Here is a 25413-nt window from a genome sequence, read left to right as displayed (position 1 = left end):
GTTTTAATGTATCCACTGGCAAAAAAGGTGTGCTCCAAACAGAATATTCAACACATACACTACATATACAATAGCTCATGTAGTACGTATAACACAGCCAAACTTTTCAAAATGGAAACCATGAAACATGCTTCATCTTAATAACTAGGTCACTTGTCCACGTATTTCTACTACACACACAATTTGAGCCCTGAAATCAGGATGTATCCATTCATTGGACTGTATTTCTGGACTCAAATAAAGTTTGTTTAAACACCTTTTCAACCACTAATGGTGATAGTTATATCACTATCACTTTGTATATCACATACTCAGGGTTCTCAATATGTATATGTAAAAGCATTGCCACGAGTGCTATATGAAAAATACAGTATGAGGCGTGCGGCCAAGATGCTAATAAAGCACAAGGCAAGGCCGAGTGCTTTATTAGCATCAAGGCCTAGCGTCAAGTGCTTTATTTTTCATATAGCACGAGCAAGACAATGCTTTAAATGATTTATGGAACTTTCTAGTCGCGTAGCTTCACCATACACTAGGACTCGTCATTAACACACATTGCATGGATTATTAGCAGCCTGAATGCACACAAACTAGTTTAATAAAGTAACTCACGCGTAGCTCACCATATTTTGGCATAGTAGATGTTCATCACGTATTTTGGAAGGTTATAGTCTAAACCCACAATCGATTTTATTGTGACACATGGTGAAGGCATTTCCATGATATCTCCAGGACTTGTCCATTTACATTAACAAACGTAACAGCAACGTTACCTTCTCCCGCCCATCATCGAAGTATTTAGGTATGTCTATACCAGTGGTAGAACTCGTATTGGCTGGGGTGATTGATCACTCAGCACGGTGAGGCTATCAGCCTTCACCGGCTTGGGTGATTAATTGCACTGGCATGAGCGCCTGCCCACAAAGAGTGCTTTATTGCAATAAAGCACTCTTTGTGAACAATATATAGCACTGTTTGCCCTAAAGTGCACTTTATGAAATTTAAAGTGCACTTTTTCCTTTGATCTTGCCCACGCAAAGTTCTATAACTTGTCATAATGATAGAGGCACATACAGCTAATAGTTTTAGTGGTCTATTAAACGGTATTAGTTCATTAAATCTAAAGTTCCAGCGATAAAAAGTAGTAAAACAAGATTATATGAATGATGGTAGCTATTACACAAGTAGGGATTTTCCCACATAGCTATGTTGTAATAGCTACGTACCATCATTCATACAATCTTGCTTCACTACTAATTATCACTGGTTCTAGTTCTTATTTTTGTTACCAAAGCATTGTTGTACATGTGTGGATGTGACCGTTTTATCAATCTACATGTTGACACATGTGCCTTTTCTGGTTATCTTCTCATTACATGTTTGTCTTTAGGATACTGAGTCATTACACTAGCTACACTGCTACTGTTAACTATGTTGTCCACTAATCATCCCTCTTTCCCTAATAAGGTGCTGCTTTCTATTAAAAAATACCACCACAAAAACATATGCGATGAAGATCACTCTTACAGAATAGTCTACATATATTGTTATTAGCACTTTATAGTGACCAGCACTGAAGGTCTGACAGCAACATCAAGAAGAGTATCCAAAACATACAGTTGGTGCGAATATCTTAAAGATCAGTTAACCAGTTATGCAAAAATAACTGATACTGGAATAACTAATCGGTCAATCAGTTTACTCAGCAAGGTTTCACAGCTCTAATGGTATGGAGACAACACTACACACACACACACACACACAAACACATACATACACACACACACACACACACACACAAACACACATGTATAACACACACATGTATAACACACACAAACACACTACACACACAAACACACTACACACAAACACACACCTTTTAATAAACAGTTCAATCTTCTCACGGTAGTCAAGATAACAACCTCTAAAGGAAGCACATATTCTAAGGGCAGTCTTCAGGTTGAGATAAGCCTGTAATATAACAATGTGTGAATGAATAGTTGTGTATGTAGGTATGTATACACACCACATACATACAATTGTAAACCATTTTAAGTCAGACATAAACTTTTAATGGGAACCTACACAATCCAGACAAAATCTTATGGACGAAATCATTGTAATGTTATTGCAATCATCCTCAGCTCTGCTTTCCTATGTGTTTGTTGCACAGGCCACCTACCAACACACACTCCCTGTGCCTCTAAATTGGGAGGATGCACCTTCAGATCCTACTGTTTGAAGCCCCTTTGGTTAAATCATGAAGTTGTTGTCCCGTAGCCAATCTCAAGTGCATATGCACTTACATACGGATACTGTATGACTACCTCAAACTGCTTTTGGAAAATACTTTGCCATGTACCATTCCATCACATTGTACATTTTATTGTAACATGTAGGAAATGTTATTTATTAAATCACTAATTGTTATCACATAATCAGTAATGTCTATCACTTAAAGACAAGGGATGTACAAACACATTTTTAAACCATATATGGTATTCATGTCTTAAAAACAATTTTTGTCGCCAGCATCACTTACAGAATTATTATTGTCAGCGTCAATAGCTAATATCAGCTAGTACTGCAGTGTCTACTATCAGTGATGATGTTAGTTTTTTATATTATAACAATGATCCTCACTAAGGAACTGGTGATGGCTGCTGACCAGTGTACCAAGTATCATTTCAAATCTCCCTTCTACCCTGGTAAGTCTTGTGAGGAGATCTACAACATGAACCCTGAGAGTAGGGATGTCAGGATATTACTGGATCACTGATGGTCCCACTAAAGTTTATTGTGGGATGACTTATACTGGATCATCTTGTGAGGACATCTTTAACTGAAATTTGTGACAAGTCAGGTTACTATCGTATTAATGACAACCATTGGACATATTGTAACATGACAGAAATCACTGGTGATGGCTTTATCCCTACATGTGCTGGTGTCGGTGGAGGATGGAGAAGAATCGCACATGTCAACATCAGTGCAGGTGGCGATTGTCCAACTGGATGGGTTAATGGGAGTTACTCTGGTGTTAATTTCTGTTATGGAGTTGATATTGCCAACAATTGTTCTTCTACCACCTTCTCCACTAATGAAATAAGTTACCAGAGGGTGTGTGGTAGAGCTAGAGGGTATCAGAAAGGATTTACGTTTGGCTTTGCTGGATAATATGTCAGCAATCAAACAATCGATGGCTACTATGCTAATGCTCTATCCATAACATATGGTAATCTTTGTCAACACTTATGGACTTGCGCTGCCGGGTGGTATGAGGGAGTTGCTAATTGTCCATGTGCTGTCGGCGGAGGACGAGCTGCTCCTCCCTTTGTGTGAACTAATTATTACTGTGAATCAGGGAACACTAACAGAAATGACCTCTCTGCATATTACCTCAATGACCCATTGTGGGACGGATCCGGCTGCATCACTAGTATATGCTATGACATCCCTACCCAACCATGGTTCTACCGAGAGTTGAATGAAACTACTACAAGTGACATTGAAGCTAGAATATGTGTATCGAGTAGTTTTAGAGTTGTTGATTGATCAACTACAACTGTACATTTAGTAAACATTACTGGAACAATCACTAATGCGTTATGAACTCTTGATATTATATGTATTGTACCCTTGTGGTCTTTGTGCATGCAATTATATTGTACATTAGTTGAATTGGTTAATATTACAATACAACGATTATACCAACCTAGTAATATGACCATGGAAAGCAGGAGTAAATGGCTCAACCAAAACTGAATCAAATGAGTACTACAATCATCACACAATTTACAACTGGCCGGGGTTGTACAAATAATGATATATTTCGTGAATTGACTTATACTGTATATTGGGAATAATTCATGGAAGAAAATATTTGCAAATGATCCATCCTTTCCTCATTTGCAGGAGATGTTCATGGTTCATCGTATAAAGCAATTTAGGGATCAGGTGCACAGTCAGTCATGGGTACACACTTGATTGTTAAATCATTATGTGTTAACTGTAAATAACTGTGAAGTGCTGCATGGATAGCTAACTTCTGGCAGAGAAAATGGGTTAACTTTCAAGAAACTGAGGATGAGACTAAGGTACAATGACAGACATGGGGCAGGAGGCACGCTATTGTGAATCAGTAAAAGCAGCCATTCGCCCCATTTCACTTGAGCAACACCAGTTTCCTTTCACTGACACTTACTAACATTTTACATCTCTGTTTGAATTGCACAGTGTTGTACATGACTATGTAGCGTTGTGTGTAGCAGTTTAGTGTGATGGCAAAAACTTAGCCTCTTGCAGCAATACGATCACATTCACACCCTCATACAATCGTTGCACACTTTGAACACTACTACAAATGTCACATGGATGCTGAGCTAAGGCATGAAGCTAACAGTTTCCTCACTGCTTTGACCTATGTACTATGTAATATATACCAAACAAGGTTTGACGCCTAAGGACATTACAGTATATGCAAATTGGATCCAAACCACAAAATGCATTCCAATTCAAACCACATTATCACAAAATCCAGATGCTAGTGAACCTTCTATAACACTACATCAAAGTAAAGAATGGTGCCAGATGTATGGTGTTATGATTGAATGAAATAATGTACGCCTTTTAGTACTGCATTGTTCTGTTTCTCATGGACAGGTGAACACAATGATATGATTTGTTCAATTGAAGCGTTACTTCATTGGCTAGTAAGGCAATAAAAACTTGTATTAGTTATAGTTTGTGGAACTTGTGTTTTATCCATTGTTTTAAATATGTGTATTTATTACAAAAGCACATAATTGACAATTTCCCAAAAATTCAGCCAGATATCATGTTACACACCCATGATGTAGTTTATGTGGAATAACAATACTTGATCTGATGGAGACAAATATGCAGTGTACGCGTTACATAATTACTTTTGTGGTAACGAAGTTATAATTATAACGAAATATGCTGTAAAAACAGGTAATATAACTCAAGTTACTTTACTTGCAAATGTAATGCGTTACCTAAGTAATAAAGTTACTGTAACGAGTCTAATATTACGTAATATTATTACTTTAAGTAACGAAGTTAGTAATCTAGTTAGTAATCCACTGAGTAACGCCTAGCCACTACGAAGTAACAAAGCCTACTGAATAAGCTTATTCACCAGCTTCTTGCTTATAACCAAGATTTACACATTGTCCAACAACGCAATCATGTCATGTGATAAGGTGGTAGTTTCACATGTGACAGCTTAAGGCTGTGGACACAAAGTAATATAATATGTAATATTATTACAGTTACTTTATTTTATGGGTAATATATAACTGTAACTAAATAGTTCTGTTGTAAATAATCTAATCAAAAACAGCCAAGCTGTAAAAAAAGGTGCGGCCCCCAAAAAGGCCATGGTGAAAAAAGATGTGAAATCCAAGGTGGCGGCCAAGAAATGGCTGTGATGGTAGGTTAATGGTTACATTTTAATAACGACAATTCAGGTGAATTTGGTGCCAAGACCAAGCAGCACAAAATTCACCTGAATTGTCGTTATTAAAATGTAACCATTAACCTACCATCACAGCCATTTCTTGGCCGCCACCTTGGATTTCACATCTTTTTTCACCATGGCCTTTTTGGGGGCCGCACCTTTTTTTACAGCTTGGCTGTTTTTGATTAGATATCACTTCTTTTTGTATTTGTATACTGCAAAGCCGGCCTATGGCTGGCTTTGGGGCTTTTTTAACCCATGTGTTTTTTTTTTTACCACAGGAAGAAGAAAAGAACTTAAAGAAGATTTTTAATGCTTCAATTGTTTTTGATTTTATTAGTAATTATACAAATTATATACATATGTTTATTACATGCCCATTATTCCCCACAGGATATTTTTTTGCAGTTGATCTCTCTACTGGGTGACTTGAAATGTAGCTGAACTATATACAGGATGGTTTCTTTGTAGCTGAACTCTCTACAAGGTGACCTCTTCTAGCTGGTCTCTCTACAGGGTGATTTGTTTCTAGCTGAACTCTCTACAGGTGATTTGTTTGCAGCTAAACTCTCTACATGGTGGTTTGTTTGTAGCAGAACTCTCTACATGATGGTTTCTTTGTAGCTGAACTCTCCATAAGGTGACTTCGTCTAGCTGAACTCTCTACAGGGTGATTTGTTTGCAGCTGAACTCTCTACATGATGGTTCCTTTGTAGCTGAACTCTCTACAAGGTGACTTTGTCCAGCTGATCTCTCTACGGGGTGATTTGTTTCTAGCTGAACTCTCTGCAGGTGATTTGTTTGCAGCTGAACTCTCTACATGATGGTTCCTTTGTAGCTGAACTCTCTACAAGGTGACTTTGTCCAGCTGATCTCTCTACGGGGTGATTTGTTTCTAGCTGAACTCTCTACAGGTGATTTGTTTGCAGCTAAATTCTCTACATGGTGGTTTCTTTGTAGCTGAACTCCCTACATGATGGTTTCTTTGTAGCTGAACTCTCTACAAGGTAACTTCTTCTCTACAGGGTGATTTGTTGTAGTTGAATTCTCTACAAGGTGGTTTGTTTGAGGCTGAACTCTCTACATGGCGGTTTCTTTGTAGCTGAACTCTCTACAGAGTGATTTGTTTGCAGCTGAACTCTCTACATAATGGTTTCTTTGTAACTGAACACTCTACAAGGTGACTTCTTCTAGCTGATCTTTCTACAGGGTGAATTGTTGTAGCTGAACTATCTATAAGGTAACTTCTTCTAGCTGATCTCTCTACAGGGTGATTTGTTTGTAACTGAACTCTCTGCATGATGGTTTCTTTGTAGCTGAACTCTCTTCAAGGTGACTTCTTCTAGCTGATCCCTCTACAGGGGGATTTACTTGTAGCTGAACTCTCTACAAGTGATTTATTTGCAGCTGAACTCTTTATGTGGTGGTTTCTTTGTAGCTGAACTCTCTACAAGGTGACCTCTTTTAGCTGATCTCTCTACAGGGTGATTTGTTTCTAGCTGAACTCTCTACAGGTAATTTTTTGCAGCTAAACACTCTACATGGTGGTTTCTTTGTAGCTGAACTCTGTACATGATGGTTTCTTTGTAGCTGAACTCTTTACAAGGTGACTTCTTCTAGATGAACTCTCTATGGGGTAATTTCTTTGTAGCTGAACTCTCTATATGATGGTTTCTTTGTAACTGAACTCTCTACAAGGTAACTTCTTCTAGCTGATCTTTCTACTGGATGATTTGTTTGCAGCTGAAATCTCTACATGGTGGTTTCTTTGTTGCTGAACTCTCTACAAGGTGAATTCTTCTACCTGATCTCTCTACAGGGTAATTTGTTTGTAACTGAACTCTGTACAAGTGCATTTTTGTGGGTGATCTCACTGCAGGTTGATTTGTTTGCAGCTGAACTCACTAAAGGGTGATTTTGCTTGTAGCTGAACTCCTTGCATTGTGTCTAGTTTCTAGCTGATCTCTCTACAGGGTGATTTGTTTGTAGCTGATCTCTCTACAAGTTTATTTGTGTGTAGCTGATCTCTCTGCAGGTTGATTAATTTGTAGCCGATCTCTCTACAAGGTAATTTGTTTGTAACTGAACTGTCTATAAGGTGATTTATTTGTAGCTGATCTCTCTGCAGGTTGATTTGTTTGTAGCTGAACTCTGTACAAGGTGCTTTTTTGTAGGTGATCTCACTGCAGGTTGATTGTTTTGTAGCTGAACTCACTAAAGGGTGATTTGCTTGTAGCTGAACTCCTTACATTGTGTCTAGTTTCTAGCTGATCTCTCTACAGGGTGATTTGTTTGTAGCTAATCTCTCTACAAGTTGATTTGAGTGTAGCTGATCTCTCTGCAGGTTGATTAATTTGTAGCCGATCTCTCTACAAGGTAATTTGTTTGTAGCTGAACTCTCTATAAGGTGATTCGTTTGCAGCTGAACTCTCTACATGGTGGTTTCTTTGTTGCTGAACTCTCTACAGGGTGTTTTGCTTGTAGCTGAACTCTCTACAGGGTGATTTGTTTCTAGCTGATCTCTCTACAGGGTGATTTTTGTAGCTGACCTCTCTTCAGGGTGATTTTTTTCTAGCTGATTGCTCTACAGGTTGATTTGTTTGTAGATGAACTCTCTAAAGGGTAATTTGCTTGTAGCTGAACTCCTTACTTTGTGTCTAGTTTGTAGCTGATCTCTCTACAGGGTGATTTGTTTGTAGCTGATCTCTATACAAGTTGATTTGTGTGTAGCTGATCTCTCTGCAGGGTTATTTGTTTGTAGTCGATCTCTCTACAAGGTAATTTGTTTGTAGCTGAGCTATCTATATGGTGATTTGTATGTAGCTGATCTCTCTGCAGATTGATTTGTTTTAGCTGAACTCTCTACAGGGTGATTTGTTTCTAGCTTATCTCTCTACAGGTTGATTTGTGTGTAACTGATCTCTCTACAAGCTGATTTGTTTGTAGCTGATCACTCTGCAGGTTGATTTGTTTCTAGATGATCTCTCTACAGGTTGATTTGTTTGTAGCTGAGCTCTCTGCAAAGTGTTTTGTTTGTAGTTGATCTCTCTACAAGGTGATTTTTTGTAACTGACCTCTCTTCAGGGTGATTTGTTTCTAGCTGATATCTCTACAGGGTGATTTTTTGTAGCTGACCTCTCTTCAGGGTGATTTGTTTCTAGCTGATTGCTCTACAGGTTGGTTTGTTTGTAGCTGAACTCTCTACAGGGTGATTTGCTTGTAGTTGAACTCCTTACATTGTGTCTAGTTTGTAGCTGATCTCTCTACAGGGTGATTTGTTTGTAGTTGATCTCTATACAAGTTGAATTGTGTATAGCTGATCTCTCTGCAGGTTGATTTGTTTGTAGCCGATCTCTCTACAAGGTAATTTGTTTGTAGCTGAACTATCTAAAAGGTGATTTGTTTGTAGCTGATCTCTCTGCAGGTTGATTTGTTTTAGCTGAACTCTCTACAGGGTGGTTTATTTGTAGCTGAACTCCTTACATTGTGTGTAGTTTGTAGCTGATGTCTCTACAGGGTGATTTTTTTGTAGCTGAACTCTCTACAGGGTGATTGCTTGTAGCTGAACTCCTTACATTGTGTCTAGTTTCTAGCTGATGTCTCTACAGGGTGATTTTTTGTAGCTGAACTCTCTACAGGGTGATTTGTTTCTAGCTTATCTCTCTACAGGTAGATTTGTTCATTGCTGATTGCTCTAAAGGTTGATTTGTTGCAGCTGAACACCCTGCAAAGTGTTTTGTTTGTAGCTGATCACTCTAAAGGGTAATTTGTTTGTAGCTGAACTCTCTCCACAGTGACTTGTGTGTAGCTGAATTCTGTGTAACTGAATTCTCTAGAGAGTGACTTAATTGTAGCTGAATTCTCTACACAGTGCATGACTTGTTTATAGCTGAACTTTCTTCAGTGTGACTTGTAATGTTCTGAATCTCTATAGTGATATATTTGCATAACTCTCCACATGGTGACTGTCTTCTTGCTGAACTGTCTATAAGATTAACTGTTTGCAGCTGAACTCCCTACAGAATAACTTGTGATGTAATAAAATTCTATAATGGAATAAATAAATTAGCCGAATGCTCTATTAGGGTGACTGTTCTATTAGAGTATCTCGATCTCGCATTTGCTACACGGAGTTGGCTTTCGAATCATAACTCAGTGGTTTGTAATCCGATTCTTCTGTACTACTGCAAGGACTTTCTATGAAGATTATTCCAGCTATACACCGATTTTCAGCTCATTGCTCTAAGCGGTTTGCCTAGTAGGCGTGAAAACTAATACTTTTTTATTCATAAAAATCGATCGCGTAATTGTGACACAGGTTGGGTTTTGTGTCATATCTCCGTGGTCTTTATCTCGATTCCTTTCAAACCACCAAAAGGCACTCCTACGATGGTTACTCCATCTACATAGCAATTTTCAGCTCATTCCATGAAGCGGTTTACCCTGTAGGCGTGACAACAAATCGATCTTGTTTTACGCGAATAATCGGTCATAACTCCTGAACCATTCATCGGATTTGTACCAAATTTGATGCTAGGATTCGCCTTTGGACTCCCTTTCTGTGTGCCAAATTTCAAGGCGATCGGAGTACGCGTTTGCTTGTTATAGCAATTTTTGCAAGTGTGCGAAAAGACGAAGAAGAAGAAGAAAAAAAAAACGAAGAAAAAAAAACGAAACTTTGGCAGCTCGTATCTCGGAAATGGCTGGAGCGATTTCCTTCAAATTTGGAATGTAGACTCCCTTGGCTGGCGGGCAACTGTGTAGCAAATTTGGTTCCAATCAGATAAGTGATCACCGAGATACAAATGTGTGAAAATGACGTTTTCGTTCTTCCTGTCAATATACTCACGGGTGTGGCGCGCCAGCTTCTTGGGCCGCACGACACACTACCGTGTGTCTTGATATGTAATATGTAACTAGGTACATTTAAAAAGTAACTGTCCCAACACTGCAAATAAGGAAACAAGAATAAGGATAACCATCATGACATTCCAGAGGAGGTTGGACACGATATAAGCACTTCTGAAATTTATTACTGTTAATTGCATATTTCTAATATGTGACGAGGAGAAAGTGATAGAAGAAATGTTTAGCAATATCCACACCATGTTACCTTGTGCTTCTCAAGATGAACAGCAAATTCTTACTGCAAGGCGAATGTGCGAGTTTCTAATTCTCTGTTCGATTTTCTGTGAGGCCAAGCTAGCGGCATCTGCTCTTCTTTTGAGAGATGTTGTTAACATGTACATTGCTTTCTTCAACAATTATTGTGCTAAAATACACGTACATAAGGCTATAACACATGGATTCTACCCAGCAAACACCTACACATGTGATCCCCGTAGATTTCAAGAGCAATTTACGTGCCTGGAGTAGTGGAGTTGAATGGGGTAGACCGGCTGAATAGACTAAACTTGAGTACACTCTCGAATGGTATTTGTGAAAACTTTGGTTAGCGTTTGGTTAAACTTTCAATACAAAATGTATGCACTCATGTGTGTGTGTCCAACCTCCTCTGATGACCTTCAGTACACCATCCAGCAACCATTATATGGCTTTCAGATTAGTGCCATTTCATGACCACAAACACACAAACACACGCACTACACATACATACTAACCAGTTCAGGGTCAGACAACAATTGTGACCCAACCACATCTCTGCTCTTAACCATCACTTCATTGGACAACAGACACAGTAACCTGTTGAAGTTGACCACCATGTTGTAGTACCTACATGAACAATGTAATGTGTACAAGACTTATAAGTGTACTACAACAGTGGAACCTGTATGTATATTAATATGGTCACTAGTGTCCTGATTTTCAAGGTGTCCTGATTTTCCTGGTATTAAGGGATAATTGGGACCTTAACTAAGTGTCTCAATTATATAAGTGTCCTCAAGTGTCTATATTAACAGGTTCCAGGGTACATACACACATACAAACATGTACTTCACTTACTTGCAGTTTCTCCATATCAGTTGTACAATATGTAATAGTGGGGGGAATACCCTGATGATATCATCAGTGTCATGTGACTCATGAAGACGACGCACCCATGGCCTCAGGGTGTTCAGGAATATTATACACTCCGTGGCGTCATCCACAGCCTGAGGGTAAATAAATGGTGAATGGATGCTCCATCAAGCTTTTGAAAGCTTCACATGTGTTTTTAAAAATTACCAAAAATTGTTTTATAAACAATCCTTCAAATGTCACAGAGATATTCATGACTTGTATACTGTGTGTACCTTGGTAATATCTTTCTGTAAGGTATAGAATGAGCTGATATAGGTGCTCTGGGTTTGTTCCAAGTTACGAAGGATATTCCGGACCACAGGAGATGACAGTTGATCTTTTAGTGATGTTAACATGACCAGTCGATGATCCCAATATTCACACTCTACCAGAGGACCAGGATGTGTATCATGTGTCTTCATCACTACCACATTAGGGTCCTTGTGTAGTATTGACTGTAGTATAAGAATTTCATGTAACTACTAGTACCACATAGTTTAAATTCATCGAAATTGAAACTAAGGAGGTCAATTACACTTGTAATTCTACTCAAATATGTAAATCTACTGCACATTTAATTCCTACTTCAGTAACATACAGCCAGCCAATAGCATGACTGAAGTAGGGGATTAAAGGTCCACTAATATAGCCACAGGTGTAGATGACCTTTATTTCCATCATCCCTACTTGAATTCAAAGTTCCCAATTATCCTTGTACTTGTTTGTTTACATGTTTGTAACACAATTGTGAGGAAGACAGGGTGCAATACATATGTGACTGGATCTACGAAAACCGTTCTTATCACCCAAGACAGGAAGTTTGATTTTTTCACACAAACACAAAGCTTAATGAATGCACTATCAAGTTTTACTACCACAGTCGACCAGAGTAAAGTGGTCTGCTTTTGCTGGCTGCTTTTTTAGAGCACAGTGGCGAGCCGTACGAGTGGTCTGGGGTCTTGATGGAGCCCTGGCCAACCAGGAGATGGCTGTGTGTGGCTGTACAGCTCCGTGGTGTTGGACAATGACCTGTGCTGTAAATTTCCTTTCATTTTAGCCAGTTCTGAGCCCTGAATGGCCTATAACTTGGTCTAATTCATCCCAGCACATTTCTTTTCAATTTTAGAACACCATCTTGCCCGCCTTCCAGGGCCCCCGCCTCCCACCCTTCTGGAGCTCGCCTGATACAGACAACCTCGGTTTAAAAACGATCTAAAATGGTGGGAAACTTAGCTGTTGACTACTTCTTCAGTGGATGATCAGGAAGGTAAGAAATTGTTGTGAAACATGTGAAAATTAGGTATGCGTAGCTACCACCATTGGCCAGCTACAACACACTGAATATTTAAAATCGACGTTTCTCGATACTTTTAAATGGGCGATAAGACCGGTTTTCCCAGAGACAGTCACATATTTCAGTTCTACTTTAATTGTTGTTTGCAACAGTGTGAATCTCAATTGAAAAAACTCAGCTGATATGGTAAGATGGAGCTTATGGAGATGACAATGCATGGCAGTCACAGTTTTCATGCCAACAGTAACAATGATTATAGATGATTATAATAGGATCATCGATGTACAATCTGGTACTTCCAAAAGGTAGTGTCACTGTGTTTAATAAAAATATTTCAACTAGTGTTTCATAGTGCACGTGGGCTTGAATGCGTCATAACCTCCTCCCGGGCCCTAATTATTATTTATCGAAAGTGAAGTGGCCATTTTTCTTTGTTTTGCTTTGTTCTGTCCTATCTAGTACTATATACAGCACAAGAAAGTACTCTACAGAATTACGGATGATTCTATTATAAATGTGATAATTAGGCTAACTCAACAAAGCCATTACCTGATACCCACAAATCAACACCGACGCAGTGATGGAGAAAGAAATGGGACACAAAGGTAAGTACATTAGCTGCTGCAGTAGAAAAGGCGCACGTTGGGTCTAAGTGATGGTGAAATAAAGCTTGTAGTATTAACAGCTGAAGATATCAGTCCAAAGAAATAGGGATATTGCTCTGGAAGCATATTTGGTGTTCTAACCAATACTGTCAAGCTGTTGTGGAGGCTGGCTAGTCAAAACTTTATGACCACTACACACAGTACTACTATACTGTATGATATTCTTCCCTGTAACGAGTACAGTTGTTATATAACTATTGAGATATTCTGGAGTGATCAGAACAGTAGCAGTGAGAGCATTATGCACGTTCTATTAGAGTAGTTTAATCTCTATATGGATATATGCTGCAAATAAATGGGCTGTACTCATCAGGGAAGTACTCTGTGTATGTCAGCTCAACTAAGTGTTCATGTAAGTAAATTTGTTTTGTACATATAGCACTATATACTAGTTAAAGCACTACCACACGTACAATATGAAATAAAAGCACGAGAGCGTGGGCTATATTAGGTTCGAGACCATGCCCGAGTGCTTTTATTTTCATATTGTACAAGCGTAGCAGTGCTTTAACTGGTTTAGAGTGCTTTCTTGTCATCTTGCTTGGAGCATTCATTTTGTGAATTCAAACCGCGTCAGTTTTCAGCTATCAGACAATGGGTAAGTGTCTATGTAGTACAGTTGTGGTAGTAATACAAGCAAATAGTATCTGTTTGGCTACTTTTGGAGATTAGAAATGTTACACATGTGATCTTGTTTTTCGTATTTATTTTCAAATCAATGCGTAACTGTTCTTTATTTTCCATAACTGTACTTTATTGTGACGCAAATGGAAAATATAGCACACTGAATGCATTACGGAAAATAAAGCACTCTTTTCGCTTTGATCTCACCAACGCATAGTACTTTAAGTACAATTACAGGATAAAAACAATAGAGAGTATCGGGGTACAACAATTGAAGGCCACTATAGCAACCACAGATGTATTAACTTAGGGTTGGCTGGGCAGGGGATCAGGATATTGATGATAGAATTACCAATGATAACTAAGCCAACAAAGATCGATACATATAGTACTAGTTCCATCACACAGTACCTTAATCAACTTCATCCAAGTAACCACAAATGACTCCAGTACATGTATCACTATACTAGTCCTGGACTGAGAGCCTGCAGCAGCTTCAGCTAACACTTCAATTGAAGGTAGTGGCAACACAACATCACCCTAGTAGTACAGCATAACTACTAGCTATACCAACTATAACGGAGCCTGTTAATATGGAGCCATGTGTAAAGGGGCCTTGAATGAACATACGGAGTGGGAATTCTACTGTGGACAAGTGTCCTGTTTATCAAGGTGTCCAAGTTTCACAGCATCCTTTTCCAGAAGACTAATTCTATAACATAATAGCTCACCTCCACATTGCCTCTAGTTGTTTGTAACAAACTGAGCAGACGATGCAGCATGTCCAACATCTTGTCACCTTGTTCCCCCACCCCTCGGGCTAACAATGGTAAGTACACTTCTCTGGTTATCAACTCCAGGTGATCCAATGGTTTCCTAAAACACTCTGTAACAATCACCTCACTAGATATGTCCTCTCTGCTCAGTTTAGAGGCATGAAGACACTTCACAAAAAGGATGGCCTTCTCTAAGATGTGTTTGGGTGGCTGTAAGCTAACACAAGGTGAATCTTCATCAATTTCTTGTCCATCATAATCTGGAGGAGGTAGCTGTACAAACAATACCCTGCTCTCGCCACTGTTGCAGAAATGTAAGAACACTTCCCTGGAGAAGAGAGATACAATGTTTGCTAGTGAAATTAGAGCACAAACACACATGATGCATACATGTGGTTGTGTACCAGTACATGTCCCAACTACCAAGGTATCTTCATGTAACAGTAAAACAGTCGTTATACATCTATGTAACAATTATGCAACACTACACTGTGCAACTCATTTCAGAATATTTGGTATCATATTTTATCACATATGTCTGAGCTCACTGAGCACAGACCAGCATCCATACTATAGCTGTAGTTGTACGTATGAATACTACAACTATGACAAAGAAGTGTCTTTTTAGCTATTTCATTCCCTATCAAGTTTTACACCAAATGCTAGTTCAGTATATGGAATATTTTGTTGTGGGTCACATCCACGTCAAAACACTTCATTGCTCCTGTCACCACACTGGCCATTAATGAGAGCTTATTTTTAAAATACCAGTACAACAGATTGGAAAGAGCGCCCACCATTAAAATTTCAGAGGTCTGTACCACACCTTCAGTAAAAACAGTGGTGTGCACTCACAGCTTGGCTGTGGGCATGCACCACACACATTGTACAGTTTGATACAGAAACTCAATTGGCTGAAAATACTGTCTCTAAATCCCAGTGTCACTATATATAAGACCACACTCTGAGGGATACAAAACACAAAAATTATGTGCCAATAACATTGGCAACACATGGGTATTCATATAAAAGGATAGAGGGAAGTGACTTGCTTACATATTATCAAGGCAATTTAAAATACAGTTATAATGCCCAAGCTTTACAACACAGGGCCTAAATTCCATTGAAGCCTGTATTTCAAAGTCTAACTATTATTAAAGGTTAAAGACATGACATACACTATCCCTTACCTGTTATCTTCGTTACTAAACAACAATTTCACTTCATCTCCACTACCCAGTGCTGAGCAGATCCTCTCCTCAATCCATACCAGTCTGTCATCTACCTCTGCTGTAACCTCCATCATCTATCACTGTACCAATATATTAGCACCACATACAATACTTTGTACTCAGTATACACCAAATACGGTACGTGTGTGCGTGTGAGTAGCATACCCAAATGGCTCTGGTAAATGAAAGGTATACCCAGTTGTGTCAAATTAGTTGTTTCCTTGAGCAAGAAGCATTGCTCTAGCCTACCCAGCCATTTAATTGAGGACCTATTGAGCTGATGTCAACTGGGGAAGCAGCCCACTCAGCTATAACATCTATAACTGTCCATGTATTTTACATAGTCTAAGTGGGACATCAGGTGACCACACTTTCACCTGTGAGACATGGTAGTCTCCTGCAGGTTACTAGTCCTGCCCCAGGAGGAGCTGCCTGCACCAACTCATAGCACCTGAGTAGCACACAGGTGTCGGTGTGACCATTCTAGCATGGCAGTTGAAGGCTATGCTCATGCTTGGGCGTTCCAGTCCAGTAGTCCAGTCCACTGAATACTAACGCCCACATTAAACTTTATACAGCCCCCACACGTTCATAATGACAAAGTGCATACAGTACAAAATGCTACAGAACTACGTGCAGTGTGTGTCTGAAATACTCAAACTACTGGATGTATACACATTAGTAGCGCCCAGTACTTACCTACTAATTAGTGTGCACAAACACGATACCTCCACAAGCAGTCGCTTTCCATCACACAGTTCGCGCTCAAATCTAGACAACAAGAAGCGCCTAAATATTGCGAAACCATGACAACTATACTTTCTAGCTGCGCTTAATTTACAAACTCAATCTCAGTAGACGCGCAGCGCATTACGCATCTGCACACGACATGTTAAAAATTAAATGTGTTTATTAAATAACTAGCTAAACCAGATGAGGGATATAGTTTAAGAAGTGCTGTTTCAGTGCTGATGTGCATGCTAAATAAAAATCCCAATTACTCTAGCTACTGCTCTAGTCAGTATAGCTAGAGCCATAGCTACCGGGTCTACACATGAGTGTTTGAGGATGAGACAGACACATTAAGCAAAACTGATGATTTATAACAGCAATGTTGATTTTTTTTTCTCCCAAGCTAGATGGAATACCCTCTAGCTACTAAAGGCAATCTATTTTAAGTCAACCCATCAACAAGTTTGTCATGTTGATTAGCTACACAGTTCTCAATGATTAGTGATTGCTAATACAGTGAAATCTCACTTAGTGGCTACCTCATTAATAAGGCCACCTTGTTATAGTGAAAGTCAGATGCGTTTTCCAAATAGTGCCACCTCCAAAGGCCAGTGACCACAACAAAATATTCCCTCAATGAAGAGGCCAGCTGAACAGCCAGTCAACTAGGTATCACTGAAATAAGTTGCTGCTCCTAAGTACCTACCTAATTTAGCTGTCAAAAGCTGTGTCTATATAGTTCTGGCACTATATAGATACTTCATGCCTGTACCAGGCTACCAGCCATTGTACCTCATTGGAGTATACGTAATCATTGATATATATTCTACTCTGAACTCATACTTGTGTGAAATATTACTTGCTGTTACAGAAACTAGCCAGATGTTGGTTTGTGAAAACCTTAATAATAATAGGTCGGCCACCTAGAGCTGGGTACCATACATAGGTGTGGCCCTATTTCACTGTAGCTACTATCACTATCAGTCAGTAATAACTGTACAAAATTCCTTGGCATGCAAGACTATAATGGCATTTCTCCCTCCGCTATACTCTCTAACAACATGCAATGAAACAGATAGTGTACCTACTGTATTTCAAATGTATTGACAACTATTCTGATAAAAGTATGCACCTATGAGAACAAAGAAAACATATGAACTAAGCTTCATTCAGTGCATGCAAACTTCACTACTTAATCACAAAACTATTTGTGGAGGTACATTTTTATAAGACATTTATTAATGTACTACATACATAGGAACCTCTATACTGTGAATATTGGAGGGATATCCCGACGGCTCCAAATTAGAGAACACCAGATGGAACAATAATGTCATGACCTTTAAGGTGTCCCTACTAGAGTAAAATTAATGTGAACACACACACACACACAACACACATACATACAAAAAAGCTAAAGTTTGATCAGCTGCTGTGCTACTATGGTCACACACCTATACTATATGTAACCGAATTTACAAAAAGGTACCTTTTTGACACATTTTCATACCAGCAAACAAATGATGTAACACTTGACTCCTTACACTGATTAACTTTCTCTTAGTTTCAAAATTCCACCAGATACTTTAGCTGCACTCATGCAAAATTCGATGCAGGCAATTAACCATGATCAAATGTTATATATAGCTATTCACTGAAAATTCAAAATATGGGTCAAATTTTGTGTGTACCTTTTTGCAAATTCGGGCACATATGCTGCACCATGCACAAGATGACAAGAACAGAGTAATTTATGTATATATTACATAGTGCATCATATTATGTTTAATAACTTTATGCATGCATATATACGCTGGTCTACAATCTGATTAGGCTTGAGCCAATTATGCTTTGAAAATTGCCTATTATGCTTTTGAGTAGTGCTAAAAAATCCAGCCTATTATGCTCAAAATTAAGCTCTCAAAATCAAGATTATGCTCGAAAGTTGACTGTTTCGTTATTAGAGTATATCAGCTGCATTTCCTGACTGCTGTACTTAGAGTAAGTGACTGCATGCTCTATTAGAGTATCTTGATCTTATTTCCATAAAGTGTTAATAATCAGTCAAGAAATAGTAAAAATAATAACACTGCAAGGTTTTTGATATGAAATGCAGTAATAATGTGCAGTGTGTTCATGTCGTGCAGTATTCAGTTTTGACATGCACATTGCACGATTTCATTAAAATTCTTGAAAATCGTCCTATTATGCTGGCATAATGCTTGATGCTTTTGCTAGCCTATTATGCTCGAAATTATGCCGGCATAATTGGCGCAAGCCTAAATCTGATATTGGGGAGAAATTTTTGTGATTTCACATATTGGCAGATACGTATCTGTTAAAATTCCCTCCTGGCTATTTAAGTATGGTAATGACTACACTATTGGAGTTATTAACTGACTGCTCTGACCTTAAATTATTAGACAACCTTGATATAAGATAGCCTACAACTACACTGTAACCTTCAGACTTGTATATCTGTGGCTTAACCACAGTAGCCCGCCACACAAAGATAAAGACCAACCGGATGTCATGAAAATATTACTGATGGAGGATCTGTATTGTTATTGCAGTCTACAGAATTTAATTAGAGTGTCTCAAGATATAGACAAGCTCATAATAAGAAAAGCATAATGTAAACAACACAAGTGGGTGCTGTTTAATTGCCTGATAAAAATGGAAAGGAATGCAAACTGTATTAGTAGGTGTTGCCATACAGTATAAATAAGATTTATGCCACCCATTTCTAACAAAGCAAATTATCAGTTAGTAGCATAGTGTTCACTATTGGTGATAATGATGTTGGTAGTTTGTTACATTATAACAATGATCCTCACTAAGGAACTGGTGATGGCTACTGAGCAGTGTGAAGACTATCACTTCCAGTCACCTTTCTTCCCTGGTGAATCTTGTGAGGAAATCTATAATAGGAATCCTGAAACTCATGACAAGCCAGGATACTACTGGATACTACATGTAGATGGACCTCATAGGGTATATCGTGGGATGACTTATACTGGATCATCTTGTGAGGATATCTACAACAATAATGTTGAAACTCATCAGAAGTCAGGATACTACCGTATTAATAACAACCATTGGACATATTGTGGGATGTTTATACTGGATCATCTTGTGAGGACATTTACAACAATAATGTTGAAATTCATGACAAGTCAGGATACTATCGTATTAATAGTAACCATTGGACATATTGTGACATGATGGCTATTAGTTGTCTTGATGGTGATGCTGGTGTGGGTGGAGGATGGAGAAGAATAGTCAACATTGATATTAGTGCTGGAGATGACTGTCCCAGTGGATGGGTTCAAGGAAATTACTCTGGTGTTAGTTTCTGTCATAAGGTTGATGGGCGTTGAACTTGTTCTTCTGCTATTTTCTCCACTAATAGAATAAGTTACCAGAGGGTGTGTGGTAGAGCAAGAGGATATCAGAAGGGATATACAACTGGCTTTGCTGCTCGATCTCTTATTGATGGCTCGTATGCTGATGGTCTATTGATCACACACGGTAGTCCTCGTCAACACATATGGAGTTATGTTGCTGGGTTATTTGATAATCATACACATCTTTCCAATTGTCCATGTGCTGATGGTGGAGGACGAGCCCCTCCCTCATTTGTTGAAACTAACTATTACTGTGAATCAGGAAATGGTAATGGAGGGGGTTGGTCTAACTATCACCTCAATGATCCATTATGGGATGGATCTGGCTGCATCACTAGTACCTGCTGTGACAACCCTACCCAACCATGGTTCTATCAAGAGTTGAGCGGAACTACTACAAGTGATACAGAAGCTAGAATATGTGGATATAACCCGTTTAGTAGGGGGTCTGTGTTGATTGATCAACTACTATTCTACATTCAATAAACATTACGTAGCTACTTGCACAATCGCTGACATGGCAAATGTAGACTTATTGTGGTAGTGTATATTATAGGTAGTACGTGTATATGTGGACTATTCCTAGTCCAGTATCCACAAGTATATGCTTGTCTCATTGTTGTGTATACCTGCAATGATACTGTGAGAAATATTTTCTTCCTTGAGATGGTTTTGTATTATTTTTACTACCATATTATGCTTTGCTCATTACATGGTCCTATATATGGAGGACAAGCCTAGAATCAACCACTTACTATGACTGCTGGTAGCATTGTGAGAAAATGATGGATGACTCTAGACAAACCCATTATTGCATTTCCATGAATTGACACCTTGCATGCTGTGCAAGGGAAAAGAAATGAAACACAAAGGAGGACAATGGTAACATGGTGATTCATGGTGCACCAATACATGTTAACTGCTTCCGGCATGGTTAGCTAACCAGGCACTATTTTAACATTATCATCACTGTGCTTGAGCATACATTTGTACTACTACTCACTATAAGTAGAGTAGGTTGATCCTTCTTCTTTATCTGCTGCTGTTATTATCTCTGGTAACAGTAATCAATGGCAGTAACTAATCAGTGCAGGCATGATTCTGCCTGGGCTTGTCTAGGAATCAAGCAGGTCTGGTGCATTTAACAATCTACTGACAAAATTCATTCTGACTCATTGCTAGCTAGCTACACATATGCTTTCAACCCATCTGGTACACTATGACCACAACTTGAACTGATGAACAGATATTTTAATTTGAAAGTATCCTGATATCCTAGCTAGTTGATTTATGTAGTAAATAACGAGTTAGGCTAACTAACTGACTACATAAATTATACTAAGTGAGTCATGTGATCCTGCTTAAGTAAGTGAACAAATCAGAGATCAAACATGCATGAGAATTTCTTTAAAAGGAAGTTTCCAGATTTAGTTAGTGTACCAAATCACAGATACAAGGAGCTGGAGCACAGTCCCAGCCACTAATCATGACAAATTTTGAACTTTAAAAATGGATCAGCAGATTTTAAGGATGATACAACTGTTGGGTGTTCATGATATAATAAGGACTTGTTATTTATGCCAGCATACTTTGATTCTTACTCTAACTATTGATGCTATAACAGCCTTTGGTCTACCCATGCATGCACACCATGCCGGGTATATACAACATGGCTGTATTATGATACAAAATACAAGTTTAGCTATACCACTGTATATTCAATAATAGCAGATGTACAAGACTTACGTATATTGATTTGTGGTCTACTGAGCTTGAGAGACCTCTACCTCGACCTCTACCCACATGCACTATTGGTTAAATATAGTACGTACATAGCTAGCTACATGCCTACTAGTGTAGCTAATAATAATCTATGGACATGCACACTACAGCAGTTGTGAAGGACTTGTGAATGCAGTTTGTGGTTGTGAAGATATGTCATTATATTGATATGTGGTCTCAAACAGTGGGTGTGTCAGGCTATGGACAAGTGTACTTGCCTGCTAAATATGGAAATGAATGTAACTTGTTTACATTATAATTATGGAAACTATTATAGGTGCTTCCATGCAGTGCAAATTAATTGCATTAGTCGCATTACTTTAATAATAGTCAATATCAGCTAGTACTGCAGTGTCTACTATCAGTGATGATTATAACAATGATCCTCACTAAGGAACTGGTGATGGCTACTGACCAGTGTACTCAGTATACATTCAACCATCCCTTCTACCCTGGTGAGTCTTGTGAATACATCTACAATATGAACCCTGAGAGTAGGGATATTTCAGGATATTACTGGATCACTGATGGTCCCACTCAAGTATACTGTGGGATGACATATACTGAATCATCTTGTGAGGACATCTGCAACAATATTATAATGTTGAAATTCGTGACAATTCAGCCGAGATACTATTCATATTAACGACACTCAATGGACATATTGTAACATGACAGAAATTGCTGGTGACTTCCTCCCTACATGTCTTGGTGTGGGTGGAGAAGAATTGTTAACATCAATATCAGTGCAGGGAGCGATTGCCCTGATGGATGGTGAAAAGCTACTTTCTCTGGTATTATAGCTTTTGTTGTAAGGTTAGTGATGATCATTTCATTTGTTCCTCTGCCAACTTCTCCACTAATGGAACAAGTTACCAGAGGGTGTGTGGTACAGTAATAGGAAAGGATGAAAGGCTGGTTTTTATGCATATCACCATGAAAATCAAACAATCAATGGCTACCACACTGATGGCTTACTGATCACATACGATAGTCCTCGTCAACATTTATGGCAGACTTATGCTGCCAGACAGTATGACAATCATACATGGCCCTGTTCTAACATGTGCTGTTGGTGGAGGACCATTCCTCCCCCCTTTGTGGGAACTAATTATTACTGTGAATCAGGGGCTGCTGACATAGCATATACTTCTGCCTATTACTTTCATGACCCATTGTGAGACGGATCCGGCTGTATCACTAGTAACTGTTGTGACATCCCTACCCAACCATGGTTTTACCGAGAATTGAATGTAACTACTACAAGTGATATAGAAGCTAGAATATGTGGTCGGCAGAACACGCCTCATGGATTCCTGATGATAGATCAATTGCAATTCTACATTCAGTAGACATTACATGGTTATGATGTGTCAAATATGCACTGATGTTTTGGATTTTTTATTAATGTTCACACATACATTTTAAAATATGCATATTTTGCTATGATGCTTTCCTTGTTATTGTTCCTCGTATCCTAATCTATAATGAATTATTCTATCAGTTATACTCCTTGAAGTGGTTAATAGGTACATGCAAACACCACGTAGCTTGACTGTAGAGCATCAAGAGCATATCTATAATGGTCTATGTATTGGTGAGGGTTTTGGGAAAAGGACAGTTATATGGGGAGCAACATGCTCCATGGCATAGCCAATTGGTATTCATTAGCTACATGAGATGTCAATGTTTCATTTTGCATGTTTGGCATTTGCTACTCCATGCTTACTTGTGATAATATGACCAATTATAATACTGGCTAATACATTACAGACTATAAGTTTTTGTAGTAATGTATTGAGTTCTGTGAGTGATAAAGTGGAACAAATCATTACAGTTGAATCAAGTATCCTTGGTACTTTTCTGCAATCAAATGGCATGTATCATTGTCTAAGACTTAGTTTGACCTTTCCATCACCTGAACAAATTACCCAATTTATAAGTTAATTGGCATCTCACGCATGTGAAACTACTTATGGTGTGATAATATAATCATCCATGTTTCCTAGCTAAAAGAAGCCATGGATGTGAAACTTAATAGCAAGAAGGATTAATACGTACATAGTTGCTTTACCCAAATGTGCAAAAAATATTAATTTTTAAAAATTACTGAAACTTTTTGATTGAGTTTTTCGAAATTAATTTTGTTTTCCAAAATATATAAGGTCTCATAGGATATATGCCCTAATTATCAAGGTGACTTTTTAGTGAGGTGTCCCGATTTCAGGGTCTAAATATGTGTGTACAAATGGAATCATGAATAAGTCAGGAATGGATCCAGGAGCTGGCAAGGGGGAGGGGCGCAACCAGGCCATGACGCAGGATATAAGCTCTCTCGATAGAGTGCTAAATGTACTTAAAATGAGATAGCTATTCAATTGTCACTATTACATCAAAGTGATAAGAGTTGTATACAGCAGTGACAGTTTTGACTTTCTAGATATTGCTGAGTAGTACGTAGCTAACTGACTATAGACTGACTACTATTATAGAGTACCTTGAGATTGCCTCCTGCATGTGCCCTACACTACAACTGCTAATGAAGATGTAGCTTCTATGTGCATAATATTTATTTATTGCTTTATGGTGTTACTAAACACACCAAAGGTCACATGTACCAACAGCAATTTTGAACATTACATTACTATACTTATTTACTTACATATACACATACATACAGTTTCTACATAGCTATAGTTCAGATTTGAGGTGGCCATGGGTGGATGTGAGTGATGGTATCTTGAACAAGGGTACAGATAGTGCAATGTGCAGTTGTTATTATCAAATGATCCCAGAGAAATGTTTTCAGTTTTGATTTTAGCAGATGAAATGATACGTTTAAATTAAGGATGGGCATGGCATTCCAGGGAGTTGGTAATCTATGCATATGATAATAACAATGTCTATACACATTATTTAAATGACGAGGGATAATCAGTTTGTCAGAACTGGTGTTAGTGGAACTAAAGTTGATGTGATCATGAATATTGAACTGTTTGGTTTGTATCTATTGCAAATAATAGCTATATCTTGTAACTCAAACAAGTACATCAGGGGAAGAATCCTTAGTTTCATTAAGCAGGTTTTGTAGCTATTGGTGTAGTCATTCAATAGATATTTGGTCACGGTGGCATGGCACTGAATTTGTTATAGTCAGGATATCTTTCATCAGATATGGACACCATACTTGGGTGCCTAGACCAAACCATTAAGATATATAATGTGACCATTGCATGTAGAGGTAGAGTGGGTAGAGGCAATAGTATGATGTATTAGTCCCAATACCTTATAGGCACGAGCAGAAATTTGCTCCACCCTGCAACAGTTGTTATTATTTATTAATGAGCTTCTTGATGCCAAAGAAAACAACAAGATGTCTGATGTTATTTACTTAG

The 25413-nt window shown here is 38.4% G+C and overlaps 1 protein-coding gene across 1 annotated transcript in view; it reads right to left on the bottom strand.

Moving 5' to 3' along the window:
• The window catches only part of LOC136252524 (uncharacterized), a 67714-nt gene extending 50808 nt beyond the window's left edge, over window positions 1-16906 (bottom strand). The window contains exons 1-8 of the mRNA XM_066044985.1: window positions 16797-16906; window positions 16056-16177; window positions 14821-15193; window positions 14501-14629; window positions 11740-11961; window positions 11450-11598; window positions 11107-11218; window positions 1880-1974 (exon numbers count right to left, since the gene is read on the bottom strand). Coding sequence (XP_065901057.1) covers window positions 1880-1974; window positions 11107-11218; window positions 11450-11598; window positions 11740-11961; window positions 14501-14629; window positions 14821-15193; window positions 16056-16171 — 1196 coding nt within the window. The 5' untranslated portion in view covers window positions 16172-16177; window positions 16797-16906. The remainder of the gene's footprint in view (window positions 1-1879; window positions 1975-11106; window positions 11219-11449; window positions 11599-11739; window positions 11962-14500; window positions 14630-14820; window positions 15194-16055; window positions 16178-16796) is intronic.
• Window positions 16907-25413: the final 8507 nt, after the last annotated feature.

Source organism: Dysidea avara, chromosome 1 (genome assembly GCF_963678975.1).
Source record: "Dysidea avara chromosome 1, odDysAvar1.4, whole genome shotgun sequence".
Lineage (NCBI taxonomy): Eukaryota > Metazoa > Porifera > Demospongiae > Dictyoceratida > Dysideidae > Dysidea > Dysidea avara.
Note: the sequence above shows the minus strand (reverse complement) of the source record. Positions and strands in the feature narration are given on the sequence as shown.